Source organism: Hemisphaericaspora subhashii, assembly GCF_019202705.1.
Source record: "Hemisphaericaspora subhashii strain CBS 10753 chromosome Unknown scaffold21, whole genome shotgun sequence".
Lineage (NCBI taxonomy): Eukaryota > Fungi > Ascomycota > Pichiomycetes > Serinales > Debaryomycetaceae > Hemisphaericaspora > Hemisphaericaspora subhashii.
In genome coordinates, this window is record NW_026057348.1 from 60,587 (window position 1) to 77,331 (window position 16,745).

The 16,745-nt window shown below is 35.7% G+C and overlaps 5 protein-coding genes across 5 annotated transcripts; 3 read left to right on the forward strand and 2 right to left on the reverse strand. All coding sequences in view use genetic code 12, as the record gives it.

Moving 5' to 3' along the window:
- Window positions 1-413: 413 nt before the first annotated feature.
- Window positions 414-5,096, forward strand: J8A68_004427 (ubiquitin-protein ligase; the record flags this gene model as incomplete). The annotated part of the gene is made up of 1 exon (XM_049408385.1): window positions 414-5,096. The coding sequence occupies one exon, from the start codon at window positions 414-416 to the stop codon at window positions 5,094-5,096; it is 4,683 nt and encodes a 1,560-aa protein (XP_049262272.1).
- Window positions 5,097-5,165: 69 nt separating this feature from the next.
- On the reverse strand, window positions 5,166-6,383 carry RRD1 (peptidylprolyl isomerase; the record flags this gene model as incomplete). Its single annotated transcript, XM_049408386.1, has 1 exon — window positions 5,166-6,383. One exon carries the CDS (start codon window positions 6,381-6,383, stop codon window positions 5,166-5,168), a length of 1,218 nt encoding a protein of 405 aa, XP_049262273.1.
- A 169-nt stretch (window positions 6,384-6,552) lies between these two features.
- J8A68_004429 (crossover junction endodeoxyribonuclease) lies at window positions 6,553-8,634 on the reverse strand (the record flags this gene model as incomplete). The annotated part of the gene is made up of 1 exon (XM_049408387.1): window positions 6,553-8,634. One exon carries the CDS (start codon window positions 8,632-8,634, stop codon window positions 6,553-6,555), a length of 2,082 nt encoding a protein of 693 aa, XP_049262274.1.
- Window positions 8,635-9,076: 442 nt separating this feature from the next.
- NGS1 (Ngs1p) lies at window positions 9,077-12,127 on the forward strand (the record flags this gene model as incomplete). Its single annotated transcript, XM_049408388.1, has 1 exon — window positions 9,077-12,127. One exon carries the CDS (start codon window positions 9,077-9,079, stop codon window positions 12,125-12,127), a length of 3,051 nt encoding a protein of 1,016 aa, XP_049262275.1.
- A 2,310-nt stretch (window positions 12,128-14,437) lies between these two features.
- PCK1 (phosphoenolpyruvate carboxykinase) lies at window positions 14,438-16,105 on the forward strand (the record flags this gene model as incomplete). Its single annotated transcript, XM_049408389.1, has 1 exon — window positions 14,438-16,105. One exon carries the CDS (start codon window positions 14,438-14,440, stop codon window positions 16,103-16,105), a length of 1,668 nt encoding a protein of 555 aa, XP_049262276.1.
- Between the last annotated feature and the right edge of the window lie 640 nt (window positions 16,106-16,745).

Here is a 16,745-nt window from a genome sequence, read left to right on the forward strand (position 1 = left end):
GGGGAATTGCTAAAGAGGGTTTGCCTTTGTTGATTAGGATCAAGTTGTAGTGTGTTTGTATATAGCTAGTCATCATATTAATCGTAGAAAATAAGTCTCATTCTGGACAAAATTATGGCGGACTATTTCGTGGCATATCTTTACGAAATCAAATTGGAAGTGTCCGACTGGAATCGATGGATGCATTCTGCCTACTTAGTCAAGCTATCGTTCAATAAGTAAACTTCTCTTGTACAGACCAAACCATTGTTATTAAAAGGAAGACTGAATGACTAATAAGTACCCAGCACAAAAGTCAACAGAAAAAAAATTGGTGCTGAAAAATTCTTCTCTTTTTGCTCTTTCTATCTCTCAACGCATAGACAGCAAGGACTGTTGATAGACAATTTAATAGAAAGATACACCAGCTAACAATGGCAACAGAAGAACAAGAACTTACAGGTGATTTAGGATACAATGGATTCTCAGTCTCATTAAACTATTTCACATCCTTACCTGATATCACCACAATCCATTCACCCGAATTAACAGTCATCCTCAAATCTCTTCTTAAGAAAGATCCCAAAACGAAAGAAAAAGCATTAACAGATCTCCTTTCATTATTAGACAATAATAAGAACGACATATGTAATGATTTAACGATCATGGCTTGGATCCAAATCTATCCAAAATTAGCAATTGATAATTCTAGAAATACAAGATCTATGGCACATTTAGTCCAAACCAAATTCTTAGAAATCGTAGGTGGGAAATCCTATTCAAAATATTTGAAAAGTTCAATACCCGTATGGTTATTAGGACTCTTTGATCCCGATCGTTCGGTTTCAAATTCGACATATCTGAATCTTGTCCAATCGTTTCAAGGAGATCGACAAAAAGTTGATGAATCGGTTTGGATTATCTTTATTGAACAAATTGTGAATTTTATTGCCACAATTGTTATAATTGAAACTCCGGAGACTTTGTCTGATAAACGATACACTAATGAATCTGAAGTTGGAATGAAATATGAGAGAGTATTGATGGGTGCTGTGAATATGTTGATGAAGATCATTTCATTGGTCAATTGTGAAAAATTGAAATTGGAAAGTTCTTCTATTAAGATAATTGAAAGAATATTGAATCAAGATGTCGTTTGGGAGAAATTGAGTAGTTGCGTTAAGGAGGATACCATGAATTTAGCTTTGTTTAAGACAGTTTTAACCCTCATCTTAAGAATATTTGATATGAAACAAGATAACAAGTTCATCACCCAACTTGAAGATCCAAATGGATTATACAAAACCATATCTAAAAAATTCATGAAGACAAAATTAAAACAAAGTTCAAAATCATCAGTTGGGAGTATCGTATATTCAAACGTTGTCTTACAATTCTGGAGCACCATTATCGTCTTGACTGATTTTAGTCAACAAGCAGGTAGTTCCGGTTTAAAGACAAAGAAAAACTTTTGGGAATTGGCGGGAAATAAAGCTCAATCTAGGTTTTATGAATATTTGAAGATTGGTCATTGTAATCTGGATCCAAGTTATTATAATATCATCTCCAGTTTTTTCCAAGTTTTATTCAGGTTATCTAAAGACAACCAAGATCCAGAATCAAATTTAGTTGATTTTTCAAGTGACGAGGAATATAAATATATTACCAACTTGTTCTTAAAACAATTCAATTCAAACCAGGGACGATTCAAACCAGCTTGTTTAGATTGCTTATTCTCAATAACGATATATTTCCAAGTGGATAGTACTGTCAAAGAGTCAACAATGGAAGGAGTTGTGATAGACGTGTTGAAAGAAATACTGGCAAGTAGAATTAAGAGCATATCCGATGACATTGTGGCAACTATACATAAAGCTGGCGTTTCCCATGAAGTGTTTGAAAAGGTAAATGATGACATTTTGGAATATATCACTATTTCAACTTTAAAAACAAGTCTTGAACTTAAAGTTCCGGAAGAGAAATTCATTCAATCCTACTTCCAACTACTTCAAAAGCTAGACCTTGTCAAATTGATAGAACATATCGTCAAGGAAACGATCGTCAATCTTCAACAGTTATTCGACCCAGCACTGGCAGAACTCCCATTCAAGATCATATCTATCTATTTAGATTCAACTACTACTCCAATTCCAGAGCTTGCCGAGTTTATTTCTGAATTACCAAGCTACATTGAACCTGACTTCGTTTCCCAACCCATCAATCTTTTATCGACCGCTGTTGCCAAGAGCATCGTTGAAGATCCTCTGGAAGTCATAAACGACGTCTACTTGAAACTCTCAATGGTCAAGCCAACAAGCATCAACAAATTCCTCGAAACTTTAAAGGGAGTAGTTAAAATCGATCAAACTCATTTTGGAGATATTTATGCCCATTTATTGACCATTTCAACAAAACCGGAGGTATCAAAGAGTGAAATTGAATTGTTATTAGGGTTGACTGATTCTTCAGAAATCTTAACAAATGTGATTGGAACAGCTGCTAAGAATGAGACATCTAGATTGGATTTCATTGAGCTTTGTATGACTGATGGATGTGCGGATCGTTTAATAAACGGAGAAGGATGTTCTGAGATACAATTGAAGAAGTTCTTAGTAAGTGCTTGGAAGAATGTGGAATCGAGATCGTCCTGCGGTGAGTTTTTGCAGTTTATTAAGAACGAGAAACAAGATGTATTTATAGAGTCATTGATTGAATATTTAGGAGAAGCAAATATTGATGATAATTTCACCCAAGTTTCCAACATCGCCAAGGGAACTCCAATTTCGGCGGCTTTGTCCGAAAGAGTTAAACACATTGTGAATCATATGGATATATACTCCATATCAATGTCAAATCCATTAGAACTGGCAGCATATTTATGCACAGCAAGATCAACGCCAGAAGTATTTCCAATCGGTCCAATATTCGCGAAATTCTTACTGGAATTAATCCAAAATCTGAATGTAGATATTGATGAGGATATAATTGTCCAAGCGGCATTAATAAGGGAATATGTTTCCGACTACGTCTTTGTTCAAGACTCTCAGAAGTTCGATTTTGAGAAAGTTTCCAATGCTCTTTCTGAATTAGAGAGCAGTATTTCCGCTAGATTGAGGATAGATTTTGATACTATTGCAAGTTGTATTAATGGAACCGCTACTTCTCCAGTATTTACGAAATTAGTTGAATTGTCTAACGGGAATGATACGGTTGCATTCTATGCTTCTAGAATTATCAAAAAGTTGATCGAGACTTCAATCGAACAAGAAAGTTTCCAATCCTTTGAAGCACACAATATCAATTATACCAAATTAGTCAAGACCCCATTATTATTCATAGGTGTAATTTCTGGTTTATCCAAATTCCTTCATTCAAAGACACTTGACCGGATTAGGAATTATGTCTTTTCAGAAATCTTAGGAGTCAGAAAAGAATCCGATATCATACTGGCCGGATTAAAATGGGTGACATTCACGATCTTATTCTTGAATTTCGACGATGCTGAACAACGAAAAGACCTCTTCCCGGTACACAAATTAACCATGGCATTAAATCAAATATCGTCCTGGTTTGAATCTTCTATAGCCTATGATCCTGAGTTCACCGATGTTAGAATCCAAGCAGGGAGATTCTTGGGATTGCTCGCCCAACACCAGGCAACAATTCCTGATAATTTCTGGGAAGTGACGAATACTATTTTACGTGATAACTTAGGCATGGTTGGAACTTCTGATCGTATTGATTTGAAATATTATTCCTTGAAGGTTTATGGCTTATTGCATAGACTAGAGCAACAATTATTGGAGAACTATGATGAGGAATTGCTTGAGATTTTCTTGAGTGATGATAATGTTAGTGTTGGGATTGAGAACCAAGCTTCAGTATTGAATCAACAAGTTTTATCAAGAGCACTTGAACAGACTAAGATATCTACAGGAAATATCATTCAAGAAAAAGAGAAATTGTTGCTGGTGTTTGTCGAGACTGATTTGGTACCGATATTGCGAATTTCGAGTTTTTATTTAAGAAATATTATATTAAGACAGCAAGAAGATTTCGTGGTGGATTATCAATTACAAAAATCCAAGTTGAGTGAAGATGAACAAGAAGATGATGTGATTCGTGCAATCTTACCTGATGAATTATTACGGGTTGCTCGTGATTCGAAGTATCATACTACCCATGTTGAAAAGGAAGCGGATATTGTCAAGTATTTATGGAGTTGGTATTTGATTTTCACTTATTTTGAAGATATAACATTCAAAATGCGTGGAGAATATGTTTCACAAATTACAACCGACAAGAATGAATTGAATGGATTATTTGAATTTATATTTGAACATATTGAACAACTTTCGGACAAATTTTTCAAGACTTTAATAACTAATGATGATATTAAAACTAATACTATTCCCGATTATGATTTAGTTGAATTGCCAAAGAAGGAAGATTTGGATTATGAAATTAGGTTTTTATGTGTTCATACTTATTATAAATGTTTACGTTATTGTGGATCTCAGGTTCAGTATTGGTTTAAAGAAATTAGAGATAAACAGCTCAAAACTAAAATTGAAAAATTAACTTCAACGTACATTTCACCTATTTTAATAACCAAAATTCTCACCCAAGTCACTGATCAAAAAGATAAAATCCAAAACCAAGAAGAAAACATGAATATCAAAATCAACACGATTACGTCTGAGATTAAAACTTCATTTGTAATTGACGACCAGAAAATGGAAATGATAATCAAGATCCCCAAAAACTACCCATTGGAAAATGTATCAGTAGAAGGTCCTCTCCGTCTAGGTGTCAAAGAAACCCAATGGAAATCATGGCTATTGGCTTCTCAACGAATCATATCATTGACAAATGGATCCATTATCGAATCGATTGAATTGTTTTGTAAGAATGTCAAATTGCATTTCTCCGGTTTTGAAGATTGTGCAATTTGTTACTCAATTTTACATTCTGATTTATCATTGCCGTCAAAGACATGTTCTACTTGTAATAATAAGTTCCATGCTGCATGTCTTTATAAATGGTTTAAGAGTTCAGGTAGTAGTACTTGTCCACTTTGTCGTTCTGCATTCAATTTCAGAGTTTCTAGATCGTAGACAATATTTACATGTATAGGTAGTAATCACAGTTAGACTATTTTCTTATTATTTATCTAAATACAATCACTATTTGCGTGATGGCCAACCAGTTTGAGGAATATTTGGGGGAAGTCCTCTCGATTGATTAGCCCAAGGAGCCGCTGTCATCGGGATACCTGCTCTCGATGATGCTGCGGTACCTGTAGATCGACTTGGAATCTTTGTTGGAATCTCCAGGGCAGTGTGCGTTTCTTCTTTTTGAAATACTGGTAGGGGTTCGTTAGTCTTGGCGTCTTTCCAAGGGTACAACACTTCACCAAACCAGAAATGTTGAACCACGGGGAATTTATTTAATACTTCCACTTGATACATCTTTAACAATCCTTGTCTTACTTTCACCCACAGCAACACGCTGTTGTGGATATCATAAATAATCGGGGAATGTTCATTAAAGGGTCCTTTCTTCAATTTGAATATAAATGATACAGCATTGATATATAAATTATCCATCTTATGAGAATTGATTACTTGATGAGATAGGGCCCTTGAAACAACGGGGGCTAATTTATCTGTGACGAACTGTGATGCTCCAAGAATATATATTAAATGAAAATGATCATCTAATCCCCAAACGCCATGAGACCCGGCTGGTTCTAGGTTATATTCGACGATTAATCTCCGGACTAGATCGTAGTATTTCGCAAACATTATCAAGACCTCTTGACCTTTGGGGTCAACGATGATTTTGAACTCGAGCAAGGATCCCACAAATGCGAGGAATGATAATTCGTGGCCAGTACCATAGTCTAGCCTAATCTTGGATCCAAATGCGTTTTGAAGATAGTAAGTTGATTCAGATAAGAAGCCATCGGTATCTAATGACTTCGGGAATTGGAGGCTTTGCTTTATTAAGGTGTTTAGTTGTGGTTCTATTTTATCATGCCATGATCTACATGCAATATTTCCAAATCTAGTTGGTCCAACTACTGGAGGAGTTTCATCAATCAATTTATTCAAACTATCAAATATTTTGGTTATTCCACGTACGTTATTGCTAAGTTCAAGTGAAGATTCTTTGTCGAAGCTCTCAACTAATGGGGGAGGAGCAATGTACAGTATATTCCTAGGATGTCTTGTTACAATGTCCATATTCAATATATCATTGGGTATCTTGCATCCTTGTACTCTTTCACATATGAAATCTAAATGACTTTGTAATTTATGAATGGCAATTGATTTATGAAGATTCTTTAAATCTGAAGAATCATAAATCTTTTTAGTAGGTGTCTTCCATTGAAGCTTCATTGTTGTATTTTCCATATATAGTGTACTTAGATAGTCTATAGTTATAGATAAAGAGAAAGAAAGAATAGATGATAGGTGTAAAGTAATGTCTAGATCTTCGAGGTCAGAGTCTTTTTTTTCCGTTGTAGATTTGAAAAGCGCAATCTCATAACATAAGCAATTGCGCGCATCACTCAATTATCTCTGATAAATCAGAACAACTGTCAATTTCAATAACTTCGATTGGTTTGATAACTTTCTGTTGTTTCTTCGGCAGTTCCACATGACGCAAATCAGGAGCCGTCATGATCAAGTTAATTTTCGGAACTTCAGGTTTCTCCAAAAACGGATTCTCCAGTTCCTTCTTTCTATTCTTAACTTCAGAAGTTTTTGCGATAAAAAAATCAAGCTGTTTCTGTCCGGGAGGAATTGGCCTTGATTTCTTCCTCTTGGGTGAGGGTAATCCTTTGGATATACTATAAGGGATGGATCCCTTCTTTAGTACCGGCGGCGCAATAGGCTTGGTGGGAGATATTGTGAAATACGAGTCAAGTTTGTTCTTTTGCGGAGACGCTTTATGTTTCTTGGTATATTCGTATTCTTCTCTTGAACGGATAAATGAATCAATCATTTTCGGTGCATAATGCGATATAATAGATTTCGGGATCCATATATATGGCAATTCCTTTTCCTTGATGGGAGATTGACACTCTGGATCATTTAACTTTTTAGCTTCGATGGATTGAGGGAATAATCCACAGACCGCTTTAAGATCATATTTTAACATACATTTTTCCATACCATCTTCATCTTTGATATTAGTAATTTTGATTAGGAACGAGGATTTGGTATCGAATGCATAATTTGCAATTAATCGGCAGATTATATGTTTGATATTAAAACGGTAGGTTTCGGGAACTGGCAAACTTTCCACGGGGGATTTGGGTAATTCCCCGCAACTCATAATATCACTTATCGCAATAGGAGTAGTGTTGGAAAAGAACAATTCTTGAAAATAATCTAGATTTTCTATATTGCTCTGTCGCCTTACACATTCTGAGCCAACAATAGTTTTGAAAAATGCGTTTGACGGGACCTTAAGAATCGGATCCAGGGTAAACTCACCAAAATTCAAAGTATTGGGAAGAAATATATGACAATTTGTATTGACTAAAGGAAACAAATAAAGCATGGTAATATATTCATCAAAGATAAAGTTGGAATCAAACTTATGCGCAGTTCCAAATACATCACGAGGTTGTTCACGAACAATTTCGTTAAGGGAATGTGAAAATGCTTTTAGTTTATTTCGTCGTATGCTAGATTCAATTCTCAGTTCCCATGATTTGATTAATGAACAAGTGTTTTCGGAAACAAAACATCGAATTAATTCATTGGCAAAATCTGGTGGTGGTTCTTGAATAACTACAATTCCTCCATTCTTCTTTTGTTCCTTGATTTCTTGCTTATATATCGTTCTGGTATGATATTTTGAAAACTTTGTCCCACATAATGCTAAGGAAGTTGCCATTTTAATTCCAATTCGATCAAGACCAGTTGAATAATCACCTCCTCTAATGGTAGCCAAAAACACTAATCTAGCGCGTGTCATTCCAGTTAGTTTCTCTACTTTGCTCATATCTACTGGGGTTACATAATAAGATGTTGCTGCTTTAGCAGTACTCCTCCTTTTAGGTGATTGAAACTCTTCTTGTTCTATTCTACTAAAGTTTCGTAAAACCTTGGTAGCACCAAATACTAAGGTATCAACATCGTTAGATATAACATAGTCGACTATACCCAAATTCTGTAAAAATGCACATTGTGCTTCTGCTTCGCCTGCAGCTTGAACATAATCAATCCTATTCGCCAATAGAATTCTCTTTAATTCATAAATCTTAGGGTTCCTCTCATCGAAATTAGTACACGTCTCCAATTTTGATATTTCCTGTTCATAATCTGCCCCATTTGTAGGCACGTCTCCATTTCTTGTCTTCTTGGGTTTCAATGTCCCATCAAAGACAACAATCACCGAAATATTCAAACTAATCAATGCTAATATCTTGGACATAAAATTCAGAATCATGATTCCCTCCACATCATCAACATTAACAATGTTGCTATTTCCAGATTCATAGATAAACATATAAGCATCCACAGCTATACGTGGTGTTCTGTCATACTGGTTTAGGTAATGATCTACTAGTTGATCTATGGAGATTCGTTGATCAAAACCTGGTTTTAGAACGTCCCATAATGCTGGAATACCCATTCATGCCCTGGGTTTTACCTATAACTATTTATGTACTTCAAGAGGGTAGTACTGACTAAAACTGCTGAAGCAAGTAAAATCAAAGAAGGGTTCAGGTTCGGTTGTAGTTGCTTGAATTTACTCCGCCCTTTGTCTCTCTTGAAGAAGCACTTACAAGAACTGAGAATGAGAAGTAGCAAGTAAAAACGGTGATTATTTGGAATGTCGTGAACTACTAAATGTCGCGACAATCCCCATTTTTGTATCAGTTTGACATTTTTGCAAAAGTGAGAAGAGACATTTATTGTTGTTTTTTTTTTTGACAACAATTGATGGTTGTAAAAAGGTTTTAACATCAATAGCAAGTCGACAGAAGAAGCAACAGTCAAACATACAACGAATATCGAATTAACATATAAGATTCATTTAACACAAGGAATCAAAATAGCAACAATCGATTCAAATGAACTCCGGACAAAACTCACCGCCATTTCATGTTGGCCAATTATTATGTGGAGGATTCCAAGGTACAACTGTAACTCCACAAGCTTATCATTTGATAGTGGAACATAAGGTATCATCAATGATATTATCTCGTAAGAATGCAGTTAGTGCAGAGCAGATGTCTAAATTGATTAAAGATTTACAATACATTGCTTTCAGTCAGGGGAATTACAAATATCCAATCTTGTTTGCCATTGATGAAGAAGGTGGAATGATGAATTCATTATTTGACCCAGATTTTTTAACTCAATATCCTGGTGCAATGGCTTTATCGGCCACTGGAGATCCACAATTAGTATATGAAATATCAAAAGCAATAGCCATCGAACTAAAAAAAGTTGGATTTTCAATAATATTGGGTCCTGTATTAGATGTCGTTACCAAATTATCACATCAATTAGTCGGGGTTAGAAGTTTTGGAACCACAGTTGAAGATGTCACAAAATATGGGTTAATGTGCGCAAGAGGTTTACAAGATGGTGGGCTTTTCACTGTTGGTAAACATTTCCCTGGTATTGGTAATGCAACAGTGGATTCCTTATTGGAGTTGCCCATGATTGGAGATTCATTAGAACAAATCAAACATTTTAATACTGTCCCATTTGCCAAGTTGATAGAAGAAGGGGTTTTAGATGGTATTAGTGCTGCTGGGTGTGGTGTTCCTAACATCAGTCCTGACGAAACTCACGCATGTTTATCGCCAGTTGTAATTAATCAATTATTAAGACAAGAATTGAAATTTAATGGATTTGTCATTAGCGAATGTTTAGAAATGGAAGCTTTATACCATTCAATTGGATTAGGTCAGGGTGTTATATTGGCACTTTCGGCTGGATGTGACTTGGTTATGGTTTGTCATGACCTTGCTCTACAAAATGAAGCAGTTGACTCCTTGAAAAAGGCAATCGCCAATGGTAATCTAGATGAAGAAGTAGTAATGGCATCTTTTGGTAGAATAGAAAGATTACAACGAAGATTGCCAAAATGGTCAGAAATCTTCCCAAGAGGTGAGGCTTCGGCCAAAGAAGATAAGATAACTTTATTCAAATACGAAAATCCAGAATTATGGAACCAGCATCAGAAATTGTCTTCATTAGCTTATCAAAAATCAATTACGCTTGTGCGTGATTTCAATGGTGCTTTACCAATATCGAAATTTCTCTCGCCTAGTGATTCTGATCAGGTAGATTCGATATTGATTTTAACTCCTTTGCTAAATCCTATATATGGGACCAAATCCATACATGGACACGGCCAACACGTGATAGAAGAGGATGCAGAGGATGGCGACGATGCAGACACGGATGTTCCAACTCCAAAGCCACGTCTATTCACTGGTGAGGAAGTTTTCCAGAAATTTGGTGAGCTACTAGCAAACCACCCAATAAGCCATACCAGATCATACAATGTTCTTCATACAACATATACTGCCAATGGATTGACACCTTTGCATGAATCGTTGATCGAAAATGCCAAGATTGTTATTGTCCTCACTAGTGAAGCTTCAAGAAATATGTATCAAATTGGAATAGTCAAATATGTATCTATATTATGTGGAGCCAATCCCGCTTCATTTAATAATGCCGGGCAGGCAATCTACACGGAGTTGACGAAGCCGTTAATTATAGTGGCTACTCTGTCCCCATATGATTTCTTTTATAACAAGAGTATCGGAAGTGTTTATATGTGCTGCTATGATTATACCAATAATGCATTGGAAAAATTAGTCGGGGTTTTAATGGGAGATTTTGATCCTGAAGGATGTATCCCTGGAGAAAAGAAATTCGCAATACGTAAAAGACGATTAACTGATGATAGTATAACCAGTAGTAGACTGAATCCTGGTTCACCGGTATCCAACAAACCTCGTACTTCTACTCCGCCTAAACGAAGATGGTTGGTGGATGAATTCGATATGAAACGAGATTGGGCAAGTTTGATCAAATTATGGAAAAATAATACTGCCGACGCTCCTTCTTATCATGATCGGAATAAAATCGATTATCAGAATGAAACGTTTTATAAACGTTTATATGGATTATTAGCCAGTACCAACAAAGATCAAAAGCATTTTGTGGTTCGGAATTCATCATTGAATATTTTATATGGGGTCATTTTAACCTGGGTTGATGAACAAAAAGCTGGCCATTTACTATACATCTTGGTAGACAAATCCAAAAGATTACAAAGTATTGGTAAGAATCTTCACACCCGAGCAATGAGATATTTGATCAAAGAACAAAAATGTACTACCATTTCCTTGGGTAGCTCATTCCCATTAGTTATGTTCCCGGACAATTCAAATCTCAACAATAGTCGAGTTCGGACATTTATGAATAGTTTAGGTTGGGAAATCAGTAGATCCCATCGTAAGAAATATGTCATGGTTTTGCATGATTTAGAAAATTGGACAGTCCCAAAAAAGATATTCCGTGAATTAACTATTGTGGGAGTTAGATTTGATATTTGTAACGACGGAGAGAAATTGATGAATTTAATTGATAGATCTATCCAACACTCCACTAATGAGGATGATATTAATAGTATAAAAACAATTTATGGTGAAGCTGTGAAACATTTACGAAATCAATCCCCATTGGGAGTAAAGATAATCATTGCCTTGGAACCTACAAATCAAAATGTTATTGGATCGATTATATTCTTTACCAATAAGTCCCAATTTTCTAAGTTTTATCCGTTTATAGATGAATGTGTCAATGATAAGCAACAGCAACAAGAATCTCCCTTGGTTGGAGGAATTATTGGTCCAGTTATAGACCCACTGTATTCAAACCTAACTGAAATTTTCAAATACGGATTGATTTGTAGTGGGATTACATTTTTGAAATCTTCGGTTGCAGATGATGTTGAAATAAATCAATGCATAATGCTTGATGTTAATGACGATAAGACAATTAATGGGGTTAAAGAAATTGGATTTGATACTTGGAAATATTATTATGATTATTATGATAAAAAATCAAATCCGGAAAAAGTATTTTTGTCATAGTTCATGAGAAATATGGATGATGTAGTTAATTAGTTTAGTTTTTATATTAATGTTTGTAATAATATGTAATATTGCATGAATGTTTTATAGGACGTAGTCTTCTTTGTGGAATCTTCCGAATTAAATGAGATGGGGCACTAAATAATAATATTGTTTTGATTTCGACGTTGGATATGTCCGTTATTTTGATAAGTACACGACGTTCACGTGACTCCATGAAAATCTCCCGGGTCGAAAAGCGTTGTCTAAAGATATTCTTGAGTTAAAAATACAAGATGAATAAGATCAATGGTTTGAATAGAAGTATCGTATACAGCTAGAGTTATTAAGTATATTTCAACTACTTGGAAGCCGTTTTCGGTTCAAATGATTTTGGACAATTTGGAACAAAATCTGCAGAATAATATTAATAATGGCTGCGAAACCAGAGATTGGTGCCGGAATGAATGTAATTGCGCATTAGACTGGAATAATCGCACATCATCATTACTAACGGGAAGAACAACCCGATTTCTTCCTTCATTGTAGAGAGATGCATGTCAAGCCAGGCAAGGACGCCCCCCCCCCCCAAAACCGTTGTCTGTTTAAATTTACGATGTTGACAGTTGTCCCCGGAACAATGGACCGGTGTTAAATATAAAACAGGAAGAATTTAACTAGAAAGAGGAGGGGCGGAAAAGAAACTGGCACATTCTGTAGTCAAGCTGAGTATGACAAGAAGATTTCTTCCTGAAACTTCCTCCCCACCTTCCGAATATTTCCAATGACAGGTTTAAAATAGATTTGATAGAATTTAAAGTCAAATAATCTCCCTGATACACAATGTCCCATATGAATATTATGGGGATGTACACCGAATGTCCGATGTTACCAGTTCAAAATTGTGTGATCCGTAAGAAATCGGAAGAGAAAAGATGGGGAGGAATAGATTTTAACAGAGTACACCCATTAGCCTCGGAACATTTCCCCGAAAGAAAGATTGTTAAGGATTTTCTTTTCCGTTTGTTTTTCCTGCTGGAATTATTTTTTGCAGTTCTTCATCTCATAATAACCAGCAGAGAAAACAGAAGCGACTGAACCAAAAAAATAAAAAAAAACAATAAGAGCGAATAAAAATAAAATATTCTTTCGGACGTGGGGGAGAATTGCTTCTGATTTTTTTATTGCCAGTAAGTAAGCAGACAAGAACAGTTGCAAGTTCATTGGTAGAAAGCTTTTCGTCTCATCGTATGAAAAATTAGAAAAATATTTTACACCATGGTAACATAACAGCGAGATGACAACCTACTGATGTATGTAAGTATTGAATTATCATTCAACGTCTTAGAAGAAATGTCCTCAGTGTAATTAATTAATCAAGAAATTTTTTGTTGGCCTGATTTTATCGTGCGGATCTTCCATTTCTCATTAATTGCCACACAAACAAAAAAAAATGAAGTTTGTGAAAAAAAAAAGAAACCACCTGATCTCCGAGGGAAGACAAGCCGAGACTCTTCACCTGCGTCTTGAGTGTGTCCACTGCCTGCTTCCGCAGCTCATCGTCCCTTATTCTTATTAACACACGTTCACATCTGATTCTGAAATTAGGGAATATCCTGTTTTATTCCACGTATGTAGATGTCTGCACTGTCACCAAAAATGAATGATTTTGTCACCCCATTTCTCCTTTTTTCTGGCAAAGCAAAAAAGCTTACTTCACCCCCTTTTCCCCATACATTAAAACTTTGATGTTCAGAGAATGTTACGAGCACTAGGGGGAGGGCGACGTGTTTTCAGAAAGAGTTTAGGTGGTATTTTTGGGCTATGTGTTGTATTTTTGTGTTCTGAGGTTTATCTTCCTTCCTTCCGGGTTAACGCTTTCTTAATTTCTTTACCCCGGAGATTCCTTCGTGATACTTAGTAGTGTGTAACCCATATATGCTTCAAAGCCTAACTGAGAAAAAGAAACGGAAAGTTACGGAAACGTCTTTTTTCCATTGTTAAACTTCCTAAAATTTCCTGTGTATGAATATTTTTTTTAAGTTTCTTATTTTTAATTTTTTTTTTTCTTTGTATTTTTTTTTTTACCCCAGACCAAATTTTTTTTAAATTTAACTCTCTGGTCAGGCAAAAAAGAGCCCGGGGCATTAAACTCAATTAATAATTTTTCACTTAATCCTTATTCCCCCCTAGATGTAGTAATTTTTCATAAATTTTTCAAGTATAAATACATTGCCAAATCCTCCCCTTTCAAGTTTTAATTTCTTCTAATTCTTTTTCTTTCTCCTCATCAATTGTATTCTTTCTTACACTAATACACCTTAATACAAAATGGCTCCTCCTCCTCCAACTGCTGTTGAATCAGCTATCAACTTTGCTGACCATCCAATCCTCAAGTCTGTTGAAGACCCAGTTGTCGAACAATTATCCCTCAACCCAGATACTATTATCAGACACAATGCTGCCCCAGCTACTCTTTACGAAGATGGTTTATTAGAAAAGGGAACCACCATTTCTTCTACTGGTGCTTTAATGGCTTATTCCGGTTCCAAGACTGGTAGATCTCCGAAAGATAAAAGAATTGTCGATGAAGAAACCTCTTCTCAAAATATTTGGTGGGGTCCTGTTAACAAACAAGTTGATGAATTAACTTGGAAAATTTCCAGATCAAGAGCTCTTGATTACTTAAGAACTAGAGAAAAATTATTCGTTGTTGATGCTTATGCTGGTTGGGATCCAAGATATAGAATCAAGGTCAGAATTATCTGTGCTAGAGCTTACCATGCTTTATTCATGACCAATATGTTGATCAAACCAACTGATGAAGAATTAAAGAACTTCGGTGAACCAGATTTCACTGTCTACAATGCTGGTCAATTCCCAGCTAATGTCCACACTAAAGGTATGACTTCTTCTACTTCTGTTGAAATTAACTTCAAAGATATGGAAATGGTTATCTTAGGTACCGAATATGCTGGTGAAATGAAGAAGGGTATTTTCACAGTTATGTTCTACTTGATGCCAATCAAGCACAAGGTTTTAACTTTACATTCTTCTTGTAACCAAGGTGTTGAAACTGGTGATGTTTCCTTATTCTTCGGTCTTTCCGGTACCGGTAAGACTACTCTTTCTGCTGATCCAAAGAGAGAATTAATTGGTGATGATGAACATTGTTGGTCTGACAACGGTGTCTTCAACATTGAAGGTGGTTGTTATGCTAAATGTATCAACTTGTCTGCTGAAAAGGAACCAGAAATTTTCAATGCTGTCAAGTTTGGTTCTGTTTTAGAAAATGTTGTCTATGATCCATACACCAAGGTTGTTGATTACGATGACTCAAGCATAACTGAAAACACTAGATGTGCTTACCCAATTGAATATATTCCATCTGCCAAGATTCCATGTTTGGCTGATACTCACCCAAAGAACATTATCTTGTTAACTTGTGATGCTTCCGGTGTCTTACCTCCAGTTTCCAAATTAGACAATTCTCAAGTCATGTACCATTTCATTTCTGGTTACACCTCCAAGATGGCTGGTACTGAAGTTGGTGTCACTGAACCACAAGCTGTTTTCTCTGCATGTTTCGGTCAACCATTCTTAGTTTTGCACCCAATGAAGTATGCTCAACAATTATCCGACAAGATTTCCGAACACAACTCCAATGCTTACTTATTAAACACTGGTTGGGTCGGTGCTGGTTTCAAGGATGGTGGTAAGAGATGTCCATTGAAATACACTAGAGCTATCTTGGATGCTATCCACTCTGGTGAATTAGAAAACGCTGAATATGAAAAATTCCCAGTTTTCAACTTGAATGTTCCAAAGGCCATTTCTGGTGTTCCATCTGAATTATTAAACCCAGCCAGATCTTGGGTTAAGGGTGCTGATGCTTTCAACACTGAAGTTAAATCTCTTGCTGCCAAGTTTAACGAAAACTTCAAGATTTACTCTGATGAAGCTACTGCTGAAGTTAAAGCTGCTGGTCCAGATGCTTAATTAAGGTGAGAATATTATCAACTTGTTTTTAGTTTAAATTCTTTTTTAGTATATACAGTTCTATTATTTATTTATTTATATTATCAAAATTTTATTAATTGGTTATTTTTGAATAGTTTACTAATTGTAGAGTATCAATATGTCTTCTATTATTTTCCAAATGAATGGAGCCAAAGGGATTGGTCAAGAAACTGGTTTTATTTCGATGCATAAAATGGAACTTCCATTGCATACACAAGGATCAAAAACGTCATATTGCATATCAACGCAGCCACTGTGAGTTACTCGAATTTTCTAAGAAATTAGTCCAATTAATCAAGCATGAGATTAAGAAGATTCACAGTGCGTTCCTCTAGTGACCGAAAGTTAGCTGGGGGGTTCTAACCTCTATAGGAGTGCAATATATTCAACGACTGGAAATAATGCCTCTTATAAAAATAGAGGCAAAGGAAATGCCATTGTCATTTAGGAATACACTTCCTCACATCAATAATCTTAGCAAATGTTCTTTGGAAAGTACGTTAAAGCAAAGGTTCAAATTCGGATATTCTGGAATAGAACAGAGAATAACTGCCCAACAAAACCATCTTGTTCACATGCAATTGCATAAGCTGGAGCAATTCTAAGAAAAGAACAATTG